The sequence below is a fragment of the Saprolegnia parasitica genome (assembly GCF_000151545.1).
Source record: "Saprolegnia parasitica CBS 223.65 unplaced genomic scaffold supercont2.58, whole genome shotgun sequence".
Lineage (NCBI taxonomy): Eukaryota > Oomycota > Saprolegniomycetes > Saprolegniales > Saprolegniaceae > Saprolegnia > Saprolegnia parasitica.
The window spans coordinates 76,682-94,433 of record NW_012156452.1 but is presented as its reverse complement, the minus strand read 5'-3'; the positions used below and the strand labels follow the sequence as shown (position 1 = coordinate 94,433).

The window sequence follows — 17,752 nt, the reverse complement described above, 5'->3', positions numbered from 1 at the left end:
GACCGGGCACCAAAGCACCGGACGGTGGCCGGGAGGGTACTGGTTACGGCAATTGAAGCTGTAGGCGGCAAGCCACTGCACCTTGCACCACAAATCAAAGCTGGCAGTTCGCACCCAGATGATGAACCAGGTGGCGGGAAGGAGGCGCCAAAATACCTTGTCGGTTGTATGCTACCGTACATTGAGCGCTTTGTATGGTATAGAAATCCGCGGTGTAGGTCGTTTTTGATGGCAAAGGGCAATTTCAGAAAGGCGCAAAATAGCAGGTCCGACGTAGTATTGTATTACTCGCCAGCACAATACTAGGCATCAATTCCAATACACAGTGTGCTGAATCGCATCGCTTTGCAGTTCCGAAAAGGCAAGCAGACGGACGCTATTTCCTATCAACCTTTCTGCCAACAGAGAAAGGCCACACGATGCCGGACTTGAAGCCACGAAAGCGGGCAAACGACCAAATATGGAACCAGCAACGTCGCTCACCGCCGTGGCTACTCGTGGGTAGCCTTAAGCGAGCGGGTTGTAGACTCCGATCAGCCTTTTTCTCGCTCCTATGTCTACAGACAGCCTCGAATCTCGCACGCACTCCCGCCTTGGCAGCCGCGCGCGACGGACACCAAGTAGCCGCGCGCTTTCTCGTTCCCGAGGCGCAGAGACAAGGCCAAGGTTATGTACATACCCTCGGACGCTAACACGATGACGACTCTCGTTCAACCACGACGACCATGCGTCTTTCAAATGAAAAAGGGTGTGGTAGGCGTATCAACCACTCGCACAGTACGTACGTCACCGGTAGGACTCGGTATTGTCAGAGGGTTGGCATTCGTTTTTTAAATTAGAGCACGCGCGTCGAGCGAAGGGACACAGGTTTACGGTGACCCGTGCGGCGTCGACGTCGTGACCTTGTCCAGCACGCGCTGCAGGTGGTTGGCAAACATGGCGCGTTCGCGGCGTTGGTGGTGGGGAAACCGGTTGCGGCAATAGGCGATCGCGTCGGCATCATTGACCGGCTCGTACCGGTACATGCGGACCACGTCCTGGATCGGCACATATCCCGACGCCGTCGACGGGTGCCCGAGGTAGTCGTAGAACCGGCAGCGCGTTGTGACGTCGTCGATTTTGTCCAAGACGAACCTAGTCCCATAATTCCAACTGTCAGATCACCATCGCCCATGTGTGATCAAGACCATTGCTTCATGTCGGTGGTCCACGTCGACGGGTCGATCGGGTACGCGTCATCGGTGCGCACGGCGCGCGTCACAATCGCCGTCCGGTTGGGCTCGTGGAACCGACCGTAGAGGAGCTTGCTGTCAATGCGCTTGGCGGTCGGGCCCATGTCTTCCTGGACGTACTCGACGTCGCAGTTGACTTGCAAAAGCTTGGCCAGCGGGTCGGGCTTGCGCTGGATGTAGTGGATGAACGTTTGGGCCGCAATCCACACGGCGCGGGAGACGTCGTCGAGCGCATATGGCAAGATCACTTGCATCTGCTGCGTGAGGCTGATGATGGGCCCGTCGAACGAAATGTCGGTCTCGAGAAAGTACTCGTTGCCTTGCGGGAACGCCAATGGCATGAGCGCGCGCTCCGTGTTGTGGTACAGCTGCGCGACAAGCCACTCGTACCCGACCTTGCGCGTCGCTTCGTCGCCCTGGAAGATGTGCGAGTGGCGCCAGGACTCGAGGTGGATGTTGGGCTGCCGCTAATGCTCATGAGAGACGACGACGACCATGAACGAGGTACCGTCTGCGGCGACTGCGAAAGGATCCAGTCCTGGAGCACCCGCGCAAGCCGCTTGTTGTGCGTCAGCTCGCGCTTGAGCGTCCGGTTCTCGCGCACCTTGTCGAGTGTGTCGTCGGCGAGGGCCTTTGCGACCTCTTCCCACGGCAATAGCGTGACACGGACGCGCTTCGTCTTGCTCACGCGCGCCTGGAGATCGTAGATGTGCTTCTTGAGGTACTCGATCTCGCGCAGCCGCTTGGACTTGAACTGGTGTACGACAGCAGCGTCGGGTTTGGTCACCAAGCAATCGTCGTCGGTCCGCATCATGACCATTTTGCACTTTTGAAAACTGGTACGAGACGGTGTCTCTGGGTTCGGGATAGCGCAACTTCGCCTCTAGCTTCGAAGCAGGTGTCACTGGACCCAGATGGCGGGTTGAAGCCCACGGATCACTCCGCCGGCGACAGTGGATGGACCGTAGCATGGGCGGTACTACGTATACGTGCAGCGTACGACACGCTATGAGAATACATTTTGAACTGCACTAGAGTACGTCACACCTGCGAGGATGGAAATGTATCTTGGTCGTCTCTGTGAGTCACTGGGGAATGCGATATTTGTCCGCGTTCGATGGCTTGGCCCACCGATTCGGACGTGCTGCGAGGCCATCGGTAGCCAGAAAAGCGAGAGTAGGCGGGCCAGCAAACACAGATTTCAAAACTCATATTTCAACAACACCCAAGATCCTATTTCAAGGGTCGGAACCTCTTTGGCTCACCGCCTCGGCACCGCAAACGGGCCAGAACCAACAACACCTCGTTCCATCCGGGAAAAGGATTTGTACCCGCATGCAATCACACGCTTTCGCTCGATTTGAGTGGACGCTGTAAGTTTGTCTCTTGCATCCTTTCTGCCAATTGTTGCTGCTCGTGCGAGGTTTGGTACCGCACGACATGGGTGGTGCGGTGCCGTGACCGCCGAAATATGAGTCGGCCAGGCATGTGGTGGCTGCGAACGTGGCGCCACGACCGGCCCTGGCTGCCTTCCGACTGTGCACACGATAGTAGTAGGAACAAGAACGATTACCAAAACGCGCACTAGAAACTCGCATCGTCGAGCGCTGCCATGGCGTCCGTCAGCGTCTGTTGCTCGAGAAGCATGTGCACGAGCTCGGCGAACCGGACACGCTCGTGCTGCTGGCTGTCGATCGTGCGTAGCCGGAGAAGGGCCGCGGCCTCGGCGTCGTCCCGCGCCTGCAAGCGAAAGCACTTGGCGAGCTCGCGGATCGGCACGTACCCGCGCTCCGTGCACGGATGACCCGTGACGTCGTACATGCGACACCGCGTCGTGTTGTCGTCCACTCGGTCGGCCACGATCCTATCAAAATATCAACATATCAGTTTATCGCAATCGTACACCGCAATCGAGTTGGCGAACCATTGCTTGACGTCGCACGTCCAGACGTCCGAGTCGAGCGGGTGCGCGTCGTCCTTTAGAATCGAGCGCTTGACGAGTACGACGCGGTTGGGTGATGCGGTAAACTTGCCATAGAGCATGTTGCCTGCGACGCGAATATGACCAGACGCCGGACCCATCTCTTCGCGATGGTAGACGATATTGTCTGCGATCGGTGCGCGCTCCTCGACGGTGCCCTCCGAGACAAACCCGAGCAGCGTGCGGTCAGCGACCCAAAGCGCTGTCGCCGTTGCCTCGAGCGGGTACGGCACGATGAGCTGCGACGTGACCGCGACGTGCATGACGTTGTCGTTGCACGTGACATCCGCATGCACAAAGTCGTCATTCGTCTCGGGAAAAGGTGCCGCGCGCGCCATCTCGCGACTCGTGTTGTGGTAGACGTGTGTCGTGAGCCACTCGTAGCCCGCTTTCCGCATCGACGCGTCACCGTCAAAGATATGCGAGTGCCGCCACGACTCGTGAAACGTCGAAATGACGTGGCGCTACGAGAGCGCTGTATTACGAAACGGCAATGTCGCGGTATTTTGTACCTTGGGTGGCGTCATGCCGTGGACCCATTCGCGCAAGAAGGCGTATTTGTGACGGTTGTACTCGACGGTCGACTTAAGCGTTCGGTTCTCACGGACCTTGTCCAGGGTGTCGTCTGCGAGCGCCTTGGCGACTTCTTCCCACGGCAGCACGGTCGAGTGGCAGCGCTGGGCACGCACGAGGTCCCGCTCGAGCTCGTAAATCCGCTTCTTGAGGTACGCGAGCTCCTTCACACGCTTGGACTTGATGGTTTGGAGACTGCTCCACTGCAGGAAGCTGTCACTGCACTTGAGCGACGTCGTGTCAAACGGCATCGCGGCCGCCGCCTTGCGCTTCCGCGGCGAGGACGCGAGCTGCATTGTTTGTCGTTGTGAGAGAGAAGATGGGGACTAACACCTCGCCGATGCTAGTACGTTGCTACTAAGCGCACCTTGTCTGATTCTATCCCGTGAGTAAGAATCATCGTCCAACAGTGTCTGTAGGTTGACGCTCGGGACATGTGGTCCACCGTGGGAGTCGGTCGTGGGCGGCGCCTTTCGTGCAATACGAGTCCATTGCCGGCCGACTTTGCCCGCAGTCGTGGTGCAAGCGACAGTCCAGAAGAAGACCACGTCGCTGCACTGCCCTATGCTGTCTGATATCCCAGGCGCGGAGACTCAGACTTGTTTCAAACTGCATCCGTCGCTTCCGGGTGGCTTGTGCCAGGCACTCTTGGGGGGCGGGGGGGGCAAGCTTTGTGCCAAGCGCCCTCCTTATCAGACGCACTGGGTGCATAATCGCGGGCTGTATAAAGAATCGTTTTCTGGCCCATGCGAATGAGGAAGAGCCCTGGTCCACTTTGGTCATGTGGGCTGCTGGGCTTTGCAACGCAAAGCAAAAATTCTTGATGATGAGGTAGCATGCGCTTTAAGCCCACGCCGTTGCACCCGTGTTTATTCCAAGAAGGCAAATAAAGCTACTTCAATGCAACTCCAGTGAAGGTATCATGCGGTCGGTCGCGCCCCCCGCTTGCGAAAGAAGAGGGTCTGGTGGCGCTGGGTACAAGCTACTCCTTCTCGTTATGCAAGCCGTTGCATGGCGTTCGTTTTGCATACCATTGCGCAATCGCACGCGTGGTGTCCCTTCTTCTCTCTCGCAGGCTAGGTCGAGAGAGTGGCCTTGCCGTGTCGAGGTATATTTGTACAACCAACATTGCGGCTGGCCTCGTGTCCGGCCTCGTGTCCGCGCTCTGTCTCTGTCCAGCCACGACGGCTGCTTGCTGATAGCTATCCAATCCTACGTGCCACTGGATAATAGACAATATTGTGCAAAACTCTCAGATTTAATACGCCACAATGCGTCACCATGGTGTATGTGTTTTCGTGGAGCTGAGTTGTTATTTTCTTCTGTCTTGACCGTGCGTTCGGCTTCGCGCGAGTCTAACAAAGTGGGACGGGTGTGTCCACGTTGCTCCAACCACGTCGCAAGGTGGCGCCGGAAACTCGCTTGTTCCTTGCGTTGGTGCTGATCAAAGTGGTCGGCCAAAAAAGCACAAGCCGCGTCGTCCGAGTCGGTCCCAAACTGTTTGAGTTTCGCGAGTACGGTGAGTGGCACGCGTTGGCCGTTGGGGTAGATCGGGTGCCCGCTGTAGTCGTAGACCCGTACCCGCGTCGCATTCGCGTTGATATGATCCAGAATAATCCTATCCAGAGTGTCTTGTAAGCCCCAACGACAAGCGAAACTTCAAACCATTGACGCGAGTCGGCGCACCACGTATCCGGGGGCACAGGGTGGGCCTCGTCCGAGAGAACCGAGCGCATGACGAGCACGGTGCGGTGGGGCGCGTCGTATCGGCCGTAGAGTGCATTAGAAACGATCTTCTGGCTCGGGGGGCCAACGTCTTCGTGAAAGTACTCGACGTAGCTGCTCACAGCGGCGCGCAAGCTCGAGCAGTCGGATTGCTGTGAACAGCACGTCGCTAAAAACGACCGACTCGCACTCCACGCGGCATCGGCGACATGCGAAATCGGGTACGGCTCGACCCACTGCGCGGTGACCGTGAGACTCATCTCGGCGCCATCAAACGTCATGGTGACGCGGACCGCGTCATCGTCTCCGTGAAGCGCTGCCGACACGTGGGCCAGCGCACTGGATGTGCTGTGGTAGCTCTGCTGCAAGATCCATTCGAGCCCGACCTTGCGCGCGTCCGGGGCACCGTTGAAGAGCCGTGCGGTGGTCCACGGATCGTGCCCCGGGGTCCGCGTCTACGCACTTTGACGTGAGATGTTTTGCAAGACGACAAAGTGAGTTTTAACGTACGTGAGGCGATGCGTGGGCACTCACCCACGCCGCGAGGAGGGTGCGCAGGCCCTCGGAAGTCGCGACCTCGCGCTTCAGCGATCGGTTCTCCCGGACTCTGTGCAGCGTGTCTTCCGCGAGTGCTTTCGAGACGTCTTCCCAGCTCAGTAGTGTCGAGTGACACCATTGAAGGTGGGTGACGCGCTTCTGGAGCACGTCGAGGTACCGCCGTAAGAATGCGATTTGCTTGCTGCGCTTGCGGCGGAAGCGGCTCAAGATGGCCTCGACGTCCGTGTAGAGCGGTGTGCTTGTTGCCGCCATGGCTGGTTGCAAAGTGAGTGACGTGACGCTCTTGTGGCTGGTACGCCTGGTATGAGCGCATCATGCACGGTCATCATATGCACGTACTAGTATGTCCCACGAGCCTGACAGGGTGTCCATCACAGCCTTGCCGTGTCCTATCACAAGCAGATTACAGCGAGACGATACTAATCAGAGTCGAGTCGCGGTTCGTGTGTCAAGCGGAATTCTTCTCCTGTCGGTGGACAGCGCGCGTCGACGTGCGATTCCTCGTGACCCACAAGACATTTTTGCGTTGGACGACATTGTGATGGACTGCCCAAGAAGGCAAAGACGCGGCAAGAAGGGATAGTACGGATGCGCCTCTGATCTAATAACTACCAGGACCGGTAGTGAAGCCCATATCCGGTGACGCGTGGTAACCCCGTGGAGAGTCCCAACCTCGATACCATATTGCTGTGTGATTACTCCGTCGCCACCGATTGCTCCATGGCCACACACTCGTCTAATCGGGTGTGTGATGACTCCGAGCCCAGTGCGTAGTTCCAAGATACGAGCTCTTGGAGGAGTTTCACATGCGAGTTATCACGAGCAGATGTGGTGCGGGACCGAGCACATGGCCGCTTAGTCAAGAAGATCATGGACAGAGCGTACCACCAAGTGACGTTCCGTTGCCAGATGTCTCCCCCTTCGGCAATCAGTCGCAGTGGGCCATCAGTGGTGACAAAATCGAGTTGTACCATAAGCACGCTATCGCAAGGGTCGCCATAACTTATCACGTGAGTGTGTTTGATGTCGGACGAGTGCGCGTGAGGTGAGCACGTCTGGCATCGTGGTGACGTCAGGTAGTACAGTTACGAAACCAGTTACACGTCAATTGATTCCAATCGAACTAGCTTTTGTGACATACGAAGATGGGCCCATCCCCCTCGCTAGGCGCTGTACACGGCGTCGCGAGCGTTCGGCAAGGCCTGTCCTTTATGGGAGTATGCCCCAATGGCGGACGGACAAACCAGTGGGGTGGGTCCCCAAAAACAAAACACCAACACCTAATCGATCGGTGCCGCACGACGTCCCAGCACCGAGATGATAGATCAGAAACTGAGAACGCATCCACGAACCACGCTCGTTTTTTGCCATATCGAGATGCCGAGAAGATGACAAATGTTCTTGATGCATGTACTCCAAACGGAAAGAGGGTCGCAGAACTGTAGCAACGCTACAGTTGTTGTTGTTGAAGTGAGATACGATACCTTCCACGTGGTGCGCCCGTTGACTTGTCTAACCCATACGGTTCCCATCGCGGTAGGAGGAGGGGGCGTGAAGATTCAACCAATGCGTACAGCGCCATCGAGCAGTTTTCACCTCGCATTCTGACCTAGTGCGTCGCGGGAGCTGCTCTCGCTCGCGTCGCGCAAATGCTGGGCGTGTCCGCCAGCTCAGGAGTTGCAATAGTTGCGAGCTCGGTCGCTAAAGGCTAGACAAACCCCTCAATTCAACGAACAAAAGAAAAGTTACGTGTGTGTATACAGAGAAAGATGCGTAGCGTCGACTACGTTTCATGACGTGGGCGCTTTGGCGCAGGTGCGTCGACGTCCATGGCGGCCGCATGGAGTGCGAGCACCTCGTCGAGCACTGCAACGCGCGCAATGTCTCCTTGCCGCTGTGCACTGCGGTGAAGATACTCGAGAAGGTCGTCAATCGTTGCACCACCGGGTTGCGCTCGCTTCCAAATGAAAAAATTGGCCGAACGCTCGTCGTCAGAGTCGCTCGCCGAGTCGTCGCTTCCGTCCACTTGGTCCAGCAAAAGCTGGAGCGGGTAGGCCTTCACGAGCTCTTCGAGGGCTTTGCAGGGGCCGTCGTCGTACTCGCACCGAAATTCCATGCAGTGGCCATCGAGCAAAAAGCACCAAACGCTGCGCACTCGTCGCAGTGGTCTGCGTCCACGTCGATGGCCGTCAAGACAAAGTCGTTCAATGCGGGCACCGGGGTGAGCGCACCGCCTTGTAGCAACGCTGCCAAGCACGGCTCCGCCAGGTGCACGACAAGGTCGAGGTCCTTGCCCTGAAACCGGCTATAGAGCATCGCGACGACGGGGTAGAGGCTCGAGCGGGTCGCGTCCAGTGTTTCGGGCAGCGCTGCACACCAGGCCGTCACAAACGACAGCACCTCGCGAGGCGCAGTGAGCGTGAGCACCTCGATCACGTCAACGAGGCTAGAGAGGACGTCGTCGTGCTGCGTGTGGTCGGTATAGTGGAACGTCGGGGCCGCCGACTCGACAAAGTCGGCAATGGCCGACTGCGCCGAGGGCAGCAAGGGTGGTGCCGGCAGCTGTAGGAACAGCAAAAGACCGGCAACGACGCGCTCGGGGCTGCTAATCACTCGACACGCCGTCAGCAGTGCCGCATTGATGCAGCCTAGACGGTGCATGGCATCCATGATGTTGCCAACATCACTCGACGACACGGCTTGCGGTTTCTCCCGCCCGACGTCGACACTGGTGCGCACGAGTTCGTTGATCGAGGTCGCCAGCACGTCAAGGTACCGTTGCTGGGGCAGCGTCGGGTGGCTTGCAATGGCCTGGACGAGCCCAAATGGCAGCTGCTGGAGTTGCTTCGACGCCGACACCTGCTTGCGTGCGAGTGCCGATACAAAGAAGCGTCCATAGAGAAAACCATCGACCATACCAACGAGCGCGGGCGGTAGCCGCACGTCGAGCCAGTTGCCACGCACGAGGTGCGGCACTTTGTCCATCAAGTACGCGTCCACGAGGATCCAATGCTGCATGGGCGGGGCCGTCGTCTTGAGCAAATGCTGCCAGCACATTTTGACAAACTCGCCCACAAAGGGCTGTCGCAACGGTGGGCACAGCGCGGTGACGCCGGTGAAGATGCCAGCCAGACTCGTGACGAGATGACTCACGCCGCTCGCTTCACGTGCCGTCAGCCAGCGCTCCAAAAAGGCTTCGAGCGCGGGATAGATTGTCGTCCAGCCATATGCGTGCAAGCACGTATGAACGGTAGTGGCCATGTCGCCCAGCGTGGTGGTCACCGGCATCACATCACGCAGATAACGGTCCACGAGGTCCACGTCGCGGCTCTGAACCACGAGGTGCGCCACGCTCCTCGCACGTGACGGTGGTGTCGTCCTTGCAAAGGTGGCTACGGTTCCGCGAACAAGATCGCGGACGCTCAGCCCAAGGCGACCAGTGCCTTCCGTCGTGGCGATCGCGCCGTGTGCGAGACGCAGCGCGAGGTCGAGGCCCACAAAGCTCGTGCGAAACGACGAGGGCCAAAACACGAAAGCGCAGCAAATGACTCCATGCCATTGGGCACCCACAACTGCGTCGACCGAATGGCCTGTGACGGCGATGTCGGAGGGCATCGAGGACGCGGGGTGTAGCATGGCCTTGGTGATAATGTAGCTGCGTTTCTCGCCATAGTGAAGAGCGGGTGCCTTGAGCTGGACGAGCGCCACGTCAAAGCGGCCCGTCGCCAAAAGAGCGTCGACCAAAGTAGCGTCCTGTGGCCCAAGGTCCGAAAATGAAGCGATGCGACACCGATTGCACGTCTTGAAGCGAACGCCAATGCGCTGCAGTCGAAGCGGCGGACGCTCGGCGATCGCCGTCAACGCGGCGAGGGCGGCGGTGCGGGTCGGCGGCACTTTAACGACGTCGCCATCGACAGCCACCAGTGCGTAGACAAGCACAACGCGACGACGTGACGTGATAGGCGCCGACATGATGGTTGCATCCGAGAACGTCGCCAAGACTTGTGCCGTCAATGGCGATGGACACTGCGTTGTCGAGTGACTGCCGCGGGCAACTGTCATCGTGCCGCCTTTTTCCGATGCCGGCAGCGTGATGAGGAGCGTCCCAAAGGCGTAAGCAATGTTTGGTCGCGGTGTGAGGCTCGCCGACGAGCCGTGCGCATCGATGCAAAGATGAGAGTAGACGGCCCCGACTCGGATGCTGGTGACACCTAGCGTCTTTTGAACAGCGGGCAACAAGCTCGTTTGGAGAAGCGATGTCCAGGCGGCCTTGTTGGCGATGCGAACGCAAGTCGCTGGAAGGATGCAGTGGTGGGCGTAGCGCGCTGCAAGTTGCTGGCTTTGATAGTGCGTCGTCGGCCACGAGAGAGCACCGTCGACGCCGTCGATGGCGAGCTGCGGCTGCAAGTGCCACGCGAGCGCACTCTGGTAGACGTAGTTTGCCGATTGGTGCAGCATCTCCACGGCTGCTTCGTACGCAGAGAGCTCTGGGTGGATCTTAGCGCTCATCATGACGATCGATGGCTTCTTACTTCGTGCCACAGTTGGCGCTGCGTTGTCCAGAGCCATCGAGAAAACGCCGTTGGAACCAGCACTGTCACATTGCACTTGAGATAAAGTTTTGTTTTTGGACGATCCAGATTGGAAGCAGGAGGTCCCTCGTCCCAGAAACGAAGCACTTGGCGAGTGTACAGTCGCTAGGACGCTCGTGGGGTGAAAGTATTGCGCGTACTGGCGCCGCTGCGAACTGGATGAGCCACTACTGTGTCAACCAAATCGAAGGGGGCTGAGTGTCATGCGTGAGGTCGTCAGACATAGCAAGCTTGTTACGAACGAGTCGCTAACGCACGTGCGCGGCAGTAGTGCAATCCAAAGTCCGAGTCGAACCAGGGCCGAGATTTCAAATCGTTCGACTGCCTATTGTGTCGACAGGACGCGAATATTCAACGCACCTATCGGTGTCCGCAGCCTAGGAATCCACGAGGATCGTTCCATCATCGTGTTCATCCCAACGACTCTTTTATAAATATGCTAGACCAAATCTGGTCTTTGGCGCAGCCGCTCCAGGAGCAGCGTCTGGACGAGGTCCTTGAACTGCTTCGCTTGGTGGGCCTGGCTCACGGCAAAGTGTTGGCGCATGAGTCGCACGGCGTCGTCAACGTTGCGCGGCTTCAATTGCAGCATGGCCGCCAGGTCTAGAATCGGCACGAACCCGCGGGCCGAGCACGGGTGGCCCACGACATCGAGCATGCGCACGCGCGTGCGTCCATCGGGCAGCGGGTCAACGACGAGCCTACATCACTCGGATGCATCACGTTCTTTTTGCAAACTGCCACGCTGTACCAGCCCTTGGAGTCGAGCGTCCAAACCGAGCTCGCAATCGGATGGGCTTCGTCCTTGACGATCGAGCGTTTGACCATGACAGCGCGCCGTGTGCCGGATAGGAACGTGCCATAGAGGACGTTGCCGAATATGCTTTGGCGGTCCGGGCGGCCCATCTCTTCTTGGACGTACGTAATGTCGTCGTCGACAGGCGTTAACGCCTCGACGCAGTCCCTTCGCGCTTGCACCGTCTGGACAAAGGTCTTGGTCGCGATCGCACACGCTGCCACAACGTCGGTATACGCAAAGGGCCAGATCGTCTGCTCCTGGATTTCGATATGGACCGTATTGTCGTCTTCGCGGTGGTCGACGTGGACGGAAAGGGCATCCTGTGCGTCCTCGGGGAACGTTAGCCGAGCCAACGCTCGGTCCGTGTTGGCGTACACCTGGCGCGTTAACCACGTGTAGCCGACTTGACGCGTCGCGACGTCGCCAGCAAAGATGGTCGCATGGCGCCACGTATCTTCCGTTAGCCCCGGCGTGAGCTACAGACAGGTTGGGTAAGGACTTGTGTATGCGGAAGAAACGTACTCGCGGAGGCACCATGGTGTCGACCCAGTCCTTTAAAAACTGGCACACGCGCCGGTTGTAGTCGCACTCGCTTCGGAGACGCATGTTGCACTGAACATGGTCGAGCGTGTCGTCGACGAGCGCCTTGGAGACGTCTTCCCAGGATAGCACCGAGGTCTTTTGCCGCTTGATGCGCGCGACGGTGGTCTCGAGCTCATGGATGTAGCGCTTGAGTTCGTGCAGCTCATGGACGCGCTTGGACTTGACGCGGGCGATCGTCTCGTCCGTGTAGCCTTCGCGCCACGCCTGCGCTGCGTGTAGCCGCGAGATCGTCGAGAGCATAGTTGCGTGGGATTTGAATGAGATTTGGAGACTGAGAGCCAGCGACCCATGCCTTTGAAACCAGGTGGCGGGACCAGACGCGCGTGTGATTGGCTCGTTTGGAAACGACATCGTCGGACGATCTTGGTGCAACCGCGAAACGGTTGCGCGCTCGGTTAGCCACCTTGGCGCCCACGGTTTGCCGTTCAAGTAGGTATGGTCATGCAATTGGTGCAGAACAGAGTCGATGAACAACGCGATAGAAAGTATATAGGTACTACGCGATGTGTAGAAAGGACACACGTGTGGTGCCGGCTGCGGCTCGACCACGATGGCTGTAGCGAGTGAGTTACAGTCGCGGCTCCATTTAGCGCAGGCTCATAGAACCAGCGATTAGTTGACGAGCGCATCGCACGCTGTGGCACTACAGTATTATCAATAGCGATCGATGCGTGAAACCGCACATGCTGCTGCAACGAAAGAAAGCTCGGATCCTTTGACGGGACGGGTTTTGGGGGCGCCCACCTTTTTTTCTTTTTCTCGCGCGTCGTGTCCTCGCATACCAAGTGTTTGTACTGCAGCACCGTTGAGCTGGATCCTTCTATTGTACACTATCGAGTCGTAGGATTATTAGTGCTGGGATTAGTGGAGCTGTAAAGTTCTCAGATTGCTCAGGCGGCGCTTCATAGGTGCACAGCGTTGTTTGAGCGTCGTGCTTGCGTCAACCTCCGAACCGCTAGCAATCAACCACAGAACGCGGCGCACGAATGTTGAGTCAAATACGTTGCCGTGGATTCGCGGGCAGCCAGGTAATGCGCGACCATCCAACGAGTGTCGCGTCGGTGGTGCTGGACACGGACGATCGTGTCCATTCCTTGTACTCGTGCGAGATGAACACGCACCTTAGCTATCAAACTACGCAAACACTATTACCGAGCGTCCTTGGTAAGGCTATTGACGTGTTGTTGTCCGTCCAAGTGAAGACCTAGCATTACGACCTGCGCCACCAAGTTCAACCAGTTGCCTCGTGGGCGCCTTCCCGTGACAAAAAGAGGGATCTATATACCCTCTATTGTCCCAAAATGGCGTCGCGTCTAAAAACACAAAACCTCACACAGCGATGGACCGCCCGCGCCTTCGGCCGTACCTTGCGCCTCGACCGGGCGACGAGAGCCATATCAAGTGCAAGCGCGTGCGCGAGATCCGCGCGCTTCGGCGGTTCGTTCTGGACCTCGAGCAGCGCGTTGCAGCCCACCATGGCCGCCGGTCCTTGTTGCCATGGGTCGAGGTCGCGACTGCGCTCGCCGCCGCTGTCGCTGACCAGCGCAACGAAACCATTGCACTGCGCCAGCAGCTTCGAGCCAACGACCGCATCTGCAAGGCGCTGGCAGCGTGGGTCGACAGCCGGCAGCTTCACGTAGTGCATCCTGTCGCATGCCGCCTCATCGCTATTATATAGACGCCGCCGTGTGCGTTCGCCGAGTCATGGCGAGACGCGACGCTATTTGCTGGCGACGAGAGCGCTCGGCGCATTGGCTGCCAATGGATCATGCACCAAGTCTACGCCAGCACGGCGCGCGAGATGCATCGGTTTGCCTTTCCAAACGCGTACACGTCCGCGGTCGAGATCGACGTGGTCGTGACGCCCTCGTATGTGCTTGAGATCCATGGCATGACGCAGCTCATGCTTCCGTACTCGCTCGAGGAAGTCTCGCACGGCTTCTGGCTCGCTGACAAGACGTTTGTGCAGGTGGACCACGGCGTCGACACGCACTTTGAGGCGCTCGCGACGACGCCCGACCTCGCGTACGCGCAAGAAGACATGGGCCCCGCGGACCAAACCATAGTGGATCGGACGCTCTACGGGCGGTTTTACGAAGACGACAAGGTCGTGATTGTCATGCGCTCGGTCCTGCACGACGCGGCGTTTCCTGTCACTGACGACGCGTGGACCGTCGACACAAGACAGTGGTGCGCTCTCTTCGCTTATGCGCTTGATCGCCGAGTCGACTAATATTGGTATGTGTGTGGCTAGGGTCGTCGCCGAACGTGTGAACGCCCATTGGACGCGGTTGCGGACCTACTACCGGCTACTGCACCCGTGCACACGCGTCGGGTTTGTGCCCATCCAGACGTTTGCCCAGTGCGTTAAAGTCCACTCTACCTCGGACGACGACGCAGCGCGCCAGCTACAAGACAAATTTAAGCGCCAGCAGCGCGACCAGCGCCGCCGGTTCGAGGCCCATTTGCACCACGTCCTCGCGCGCCGCCGAGCTAGCCGAACCTCGTAAAAACTTTATCGTATGTGGATGCCACGTTGAGTTTGGACAAGCCTCTCTGTGCGCCCTTATTATGTGGATGCCAAGTTGATTTTGGACAAGCCTCGCGCACTTCTTTCGTCAACTAGTGTAGCCTCCACGCAGCCAAGTGATTCGCTTCGCGGCGACTAACGTCCTAAAAGATCGTCCGCACCGGACAGAGCGCGGCTCTCCGCATGCGTTCGATGTTTTTTCCCGCGCGATCGGTCTGGATCGGGTCAGCCGTGCGCCTTGGCATACGTACCACATTTGGACGATGTTTCCAGTCTCCTCGAGGTGCGTTCTACTACGCTGCAACCGCATTCGAGTTGGCAGCTCGCAGGCACGGCGCAGCGACAGCACTCACGACACGAGCTCCATACGTCCACCGCCATCTTGTGGTCTTTGCATAGCCGATCGCTCTGTGCATTGTCTATCATACAAGCGCAGGCGCGAACGGGGGCCAGAGTGGTCGTTGAGAGTGGGCTGGTAGCGTCAGCCTGTAGAAAACCTCTGAAATCGAATGCATCCGGATTACGCCACCCGGTTTGCACTTTGGCAACATGCCGCCCCGGAAGCGGCCCAAGACGTCGGAGCTCGTCACCAAGCTGCGCCACGACGCATATGCCCTCGAGCAGCTCCTACGCCAGCAGCGCACGCTTGCATCGACACAGCTTCCGTGGGAAGACGTCGCACAAGCGCTCAAGGACGACATGCTGGACAAGGTCCGCGACAACCGATCGCTCAAGCAGGCCATCGCGCGCAACAAGCGGCTCCTGCCGCTGCTCCAGCAGTGGGTCCAGTTGTGGCAACCAGCGCGGACGATCGGCGCGCGCGAGAACTGGCGCCACTCGCACCTGCTCGCGGGCGACGAGGCGTTCCGTCAAGCCGCCTACGACTGGGTCTTGCACCAGGTCTACTACCACACGCCGGCCGCGATGGCCAGCGCCGTCTACCCGATCAACGATCCCGCGCCGTTCATCGACGTAGCGGTGCACTGCGACGACGACGACCTCTTCAGCGTCGGCGTCGCCACCCAAATGATCCTGCCGTACCCGCTACCCGATGTCGCGCGCGGCTACTGGGCCGCCGAGCAGACGTTCACGCAAGCATTTGCCGCCAGCAGCGACTTTCACAACAAGGGCGCGTGCAAGTACTTGGCCGCGGACGCCGACGTGCTCTACATACGCGAAGAGCTCGGCAGCACGGACCAAAGGATCAGCGACAATGTCCTCATGGGCCGCTTCCACGACGGCGACAAGCGCACGACCATGGTGCTGCGCACGGTGCTGCACGACGACGTGTACCCGAGCCAATCTGCGAGCACGTGGAACGTCGACACGAAGCAGTGGGTCGTCGCCGAGCGCCTTGACGAGAACACGACGCGCGTCCGCACCTACTACACGGTCGACCACCCGAGCACTGCGAGTGGGTACGTGTCGCTGGCCGACTATGCGACTTGCTCCTGCATCCCATTGAATCCGAACGCGGACACGATCAAGGCGCAAATCACAGACCGACTGCGGCGCCTCCATTCGACGCAGCGCGCGTTCTTTATGACGCACCTCATCAACTCGATTGCGTGTTCCGCCGCACCAAGTGCGAGTCCCCCGTAAAAGCCACTACGTTGGTTTGCATTTGTATCGCCTGCCGTGACTCGGTATGTCCCTGACGCCATCCTGGACAGCAACAGCGACGAGTACAGCGGTGCACGCAGTTGACGCTGCAACTGCGGCTGCAGTCCTTCTTGGTATTGAATAAAACCTACCGCTTACTGATGTGTCTGACCTGGTCGCCGACGACGAGTATCTCCTAGTCGACACCTTCTGGAGCGAGGTATGCTCCCTTTGATCGAAAAAGAGCGTTGCCCTTGTGCTGTATAAAGACCGGCAGCTGCACTTTTTAGAGTGCTGCATGGTTCTTTATCTACTGCTAATAACGTTGTTGATGTCCTCGAAGCACCTCTCCCTAGAGCGCACCAACACCGAGTTGTGCTGCTCGTTGACGTCGCGCTGAGCCAAATTTTGATTTTATAGCCGGCAAAGTGGGTTGATGGACAAAGGGGCCCATGGGCCGGGGTGGGACCCCCAAATTGGGCACTACCACATGTCGCACAACCAGCTCTTCGCGTACCAGGGCAGGCAAACATGTCGGCCCGAGCACCGACCAAGCGCGTCAAGCCGCGCCGGTCCCAGGTCGTCCTCGCTCTGCGCGCCCACATCCATGCGCTTGAGTCGACGCGGATACGTCTGGGCCGTGCCCGCATCGCGCCGCTGCCATGGTCGGACGTCGCCGGGGCTCTCCAGGACGACATGCTGCTGGGCGTCGCTGAGAACCGCCGCCTCAAGAAGGAGCTCCGCCACGTCGAAGCGCTCACGACCTACCTGCAGTCACTCGTGCTCATGCTGCGCCCGCCCAAGGTAGTACGCTCGACGCTCGAAGCTCGAGCTTGCAATCGTTGTCAAATGTCATGGTAGAGCCTCAACTTTCGCGACACCTGGCGTCACTCGCACCTCCCAGCGGGCGACGCCGCAGCGCGCGAGACGGCCTTCGCGTGGATTCTCCACCAGCTGCGATTCAACACGGACCGCGCCATGCAGCAGCGGCCGTTCCCGTCCCGAGGCGGCGGCGTCTACCTCGATGTCGACGTGCGCGTGAGCGACGACGGAGTCTTTACGACCCACGTGGCCCACGAGTTCTTCGTTCGCGCGTCGCTCATCGATGCCACCGAGAGCCTTTGGTATGCTGAAGAAACCTTCAACGACGTGTACCGGCCGCTCCGGCAGCGGCAGCCGTCGCGCGTGGCGCTGCCGTTGCGCGCCCGGGACTGGATGCGGTACCAGCAAGAAGAGGCCGGCAGCACCGACCAAGAGCTCAAGATGAACTACCTCTTTGGTCGGTTCGACAAGAGCGACGAGGGCCACTGCATTGTTGTCGCGCGCTCGATCCTCCACGATGACGCGTTGCCTGTCTCGGCGACAGCGTGGGCCGTCGAGTCGACGCAATGGTCGGTTCTACCGGACAAGCATGTGCATTGATAGGGTGGTACTAGGGTGCTTCTGGAAGCGACGCCGACGGGCACGCGCTGCCGAACGTACTACACAATGCACCACCCGTGCACGGCCGAGGGCTACGTCTCGCTGCAGGCGCTCGCGGCCTGTTGCCATTTGCCG

At 58.9% G+C, this 17,752-nt stretch overlaps 8 protein-coding genes across 8 annotated transcripts; 3 read left to right on the top strand and 5 right to left on the bottom strand.

The window, feature by feature from the left end:
• Window positions 1–799: 799 nt before the first annotated feature.
• Window positions 800–2,052, bottom strand: SPRG_10857 (hypothetical protein; the record flags this gene model as incomplete). The annotated part of the gene is made up of 3 exons (XM_012349816.1): window positions 800–1,134; window positions 1,188–1,699; window positions 1,741–2,052. 3 exons carry the CDS (start codon window positions 2,050–2,052, stop codon window positions 870–872), a joined length of 1,089 nt encoding a protein of 362 aa, XP_012205206.1. The 3' UTR covers window positions 800–869.
• A 764-nt stretch (window positions 2,053–2,816) lies between these two features.
• Window positions 2,817–4,082, bottom strand: SPRG_10856 (hypothetical protein; the record flags this gene model as incomplete). Its single annotated transcript, XM_012349815.1, has 3 exons — window positions 2,817–3,096; window positions 3,136–3,677; window positions 3,726–4,082. The coding sequence occupies 3 exons, from the start codon at window positions 4,080–4,082 to the stop codon at window positions 2,817–2,819; spliced, it is 1,179 nt and encodes a 392-aa protein (XP_012205205.1).
• Window positions 4,083–5,404: 1,322 nt separating this feature from the next.
• Window positions 5,405–6,321, bottom strand: SPRG_10855 (hypothetical protein; the record flags this gene model as incomplete). The annotated part of the gene is made up of 3 exons (XM_012349814.1): window positions 5,405–5,417; window positions 5,476–5,966; window positions 6,022–6,321. The coding sequence occupies 3 exons, from the start codon at window positions 6,319–6,321 to the stop codon at window positions 5,405–5,407; spliced, it is 804 nt and encodes a 267-aa protein (XP_012205204.1).
• Window positions 6,322–7,852: 1,531 nt separating this feature from the next.
• Window positions 7,853–10,581, bottom strand: SPRG_10854 (hypothetical protein; the record flags this gene model as incomplete). The annotated part of the gene is made up of 2 exons (XM_012349813.1): window positions 7,853–8,145; window positions 8,211–10,581. The coding sequence occupies 2 exons, from the start codon at window positions 10,579–10,581 to the stop codon at window positions 7,853–7,855; spliced, it is 2,664 nt and encodes an 887-aa protein (XP_012205203.1).
• Window positions 10,582–11,100: 519 nt separating this feature from the next.
• Window positions 11,101–12,303, bottom strand: SPRG_10853 (hypothetical protein; the record flags this gene model as incomplete). The annotated part of the gene is made up of 3 exons (XM_012349812.1): window positions 11,101–11,362; window positions 11,413–11,936; window positions 11,983–12,303. 3 exons carry the CDS (start codon window positions 12,301–12,303, stop codon window positions 11,101–11,103), a joined length of 1,107 nt encoding a protein of 368 aa, XP_012205202.1.
• Window positions 12,304–13,377: 1,074 nt separating this feature from the next.
• SPRG_10852 (hypothetical protein) lies at window positions 13,378–14,574 on the top strand. Its single transcript, XM_012349811.1, has 3 exons — window positions 13,378–13,699; window positions 13,742–14,253; window positions 14,318–14,574. The coding sequence occupies exons 1-3, from the start codon at window positions 13,403–13,405 to the stop codon at window positions 14,571–14,573; spliced, it is 1,065 nt and encodes a 354-aa protein (XP_012205201.1). The 5' UTR covers window positions 13,378–13,402; the 3' UTR covers window position 14,574.
• A 568-nt stretch (window positions 14,575–15,142) lies between these two features.
• SPRG_10851 (hypothetical protein) lies at window positions 15,143–16,195 on the top strand (the record flags this gene model as incomplete). The annotated part of the gene is made up of 1 exon (XM_012349810.1): window positions 15,143–16,195. One exon carries the CDS (start codon window positions 15,143–15,145, stop codon window positions 16,193–16,195), a length of 1,053 nt encoding a protein of 350 aa, XP_012205200.1.
• Window positions 16,196–16,702: 507 nt separating this feature from the next.
• SPRG_10850 (hypothetical protein) lies at window positions 16,703–17,617 on the top strand (the record flags this gene model as incomplete). The annotated part of the gene is made up of 2 exons (XM_012349809.1): window positions 16,703–16,999; window positions 17,057–17,617. Exons 1-2 carry the CDS (start codon window positions 16,727–16,729, stop codon window positions 17,615–17,617), a joined length of 834 nt encoding a protein of 277 aa, XP_012205199.1. The 5' UTR covers window positions 16,703–16,726.
• Between the last annotated feature and the right edge of the window lie 135 nt (window positions 17,618–17,752).

What these genes read in the sequence shown, in the direction of transcription:
- SPRG_10852 (XM_012349811.1), top strand. Translation starts at nt 13,403, where the DNA reads ATGGACCGCCCGCGCCTTCGGCCGTACCTTGCGCCTCGACCGGGCGAC. An exon ending in TCGACAGCCGGCAGCTTCAC is followed by an intron (nt 13,700 to 13,741) that starts GTAGTGCATCCT and finishes GCTATTATATAG; the next exon opens with ACGCCGCCGTGTGCGTTCGC. An exon ending in ACCGTCGACACAAGACAGTG is followed by an intron (nt 14,254 to 14,317) that starts GTGCGCTCTCTT and finishes GTGTGTGGCTAG; the next exon opens with GGTCGTCGCCGAACGTGTGA.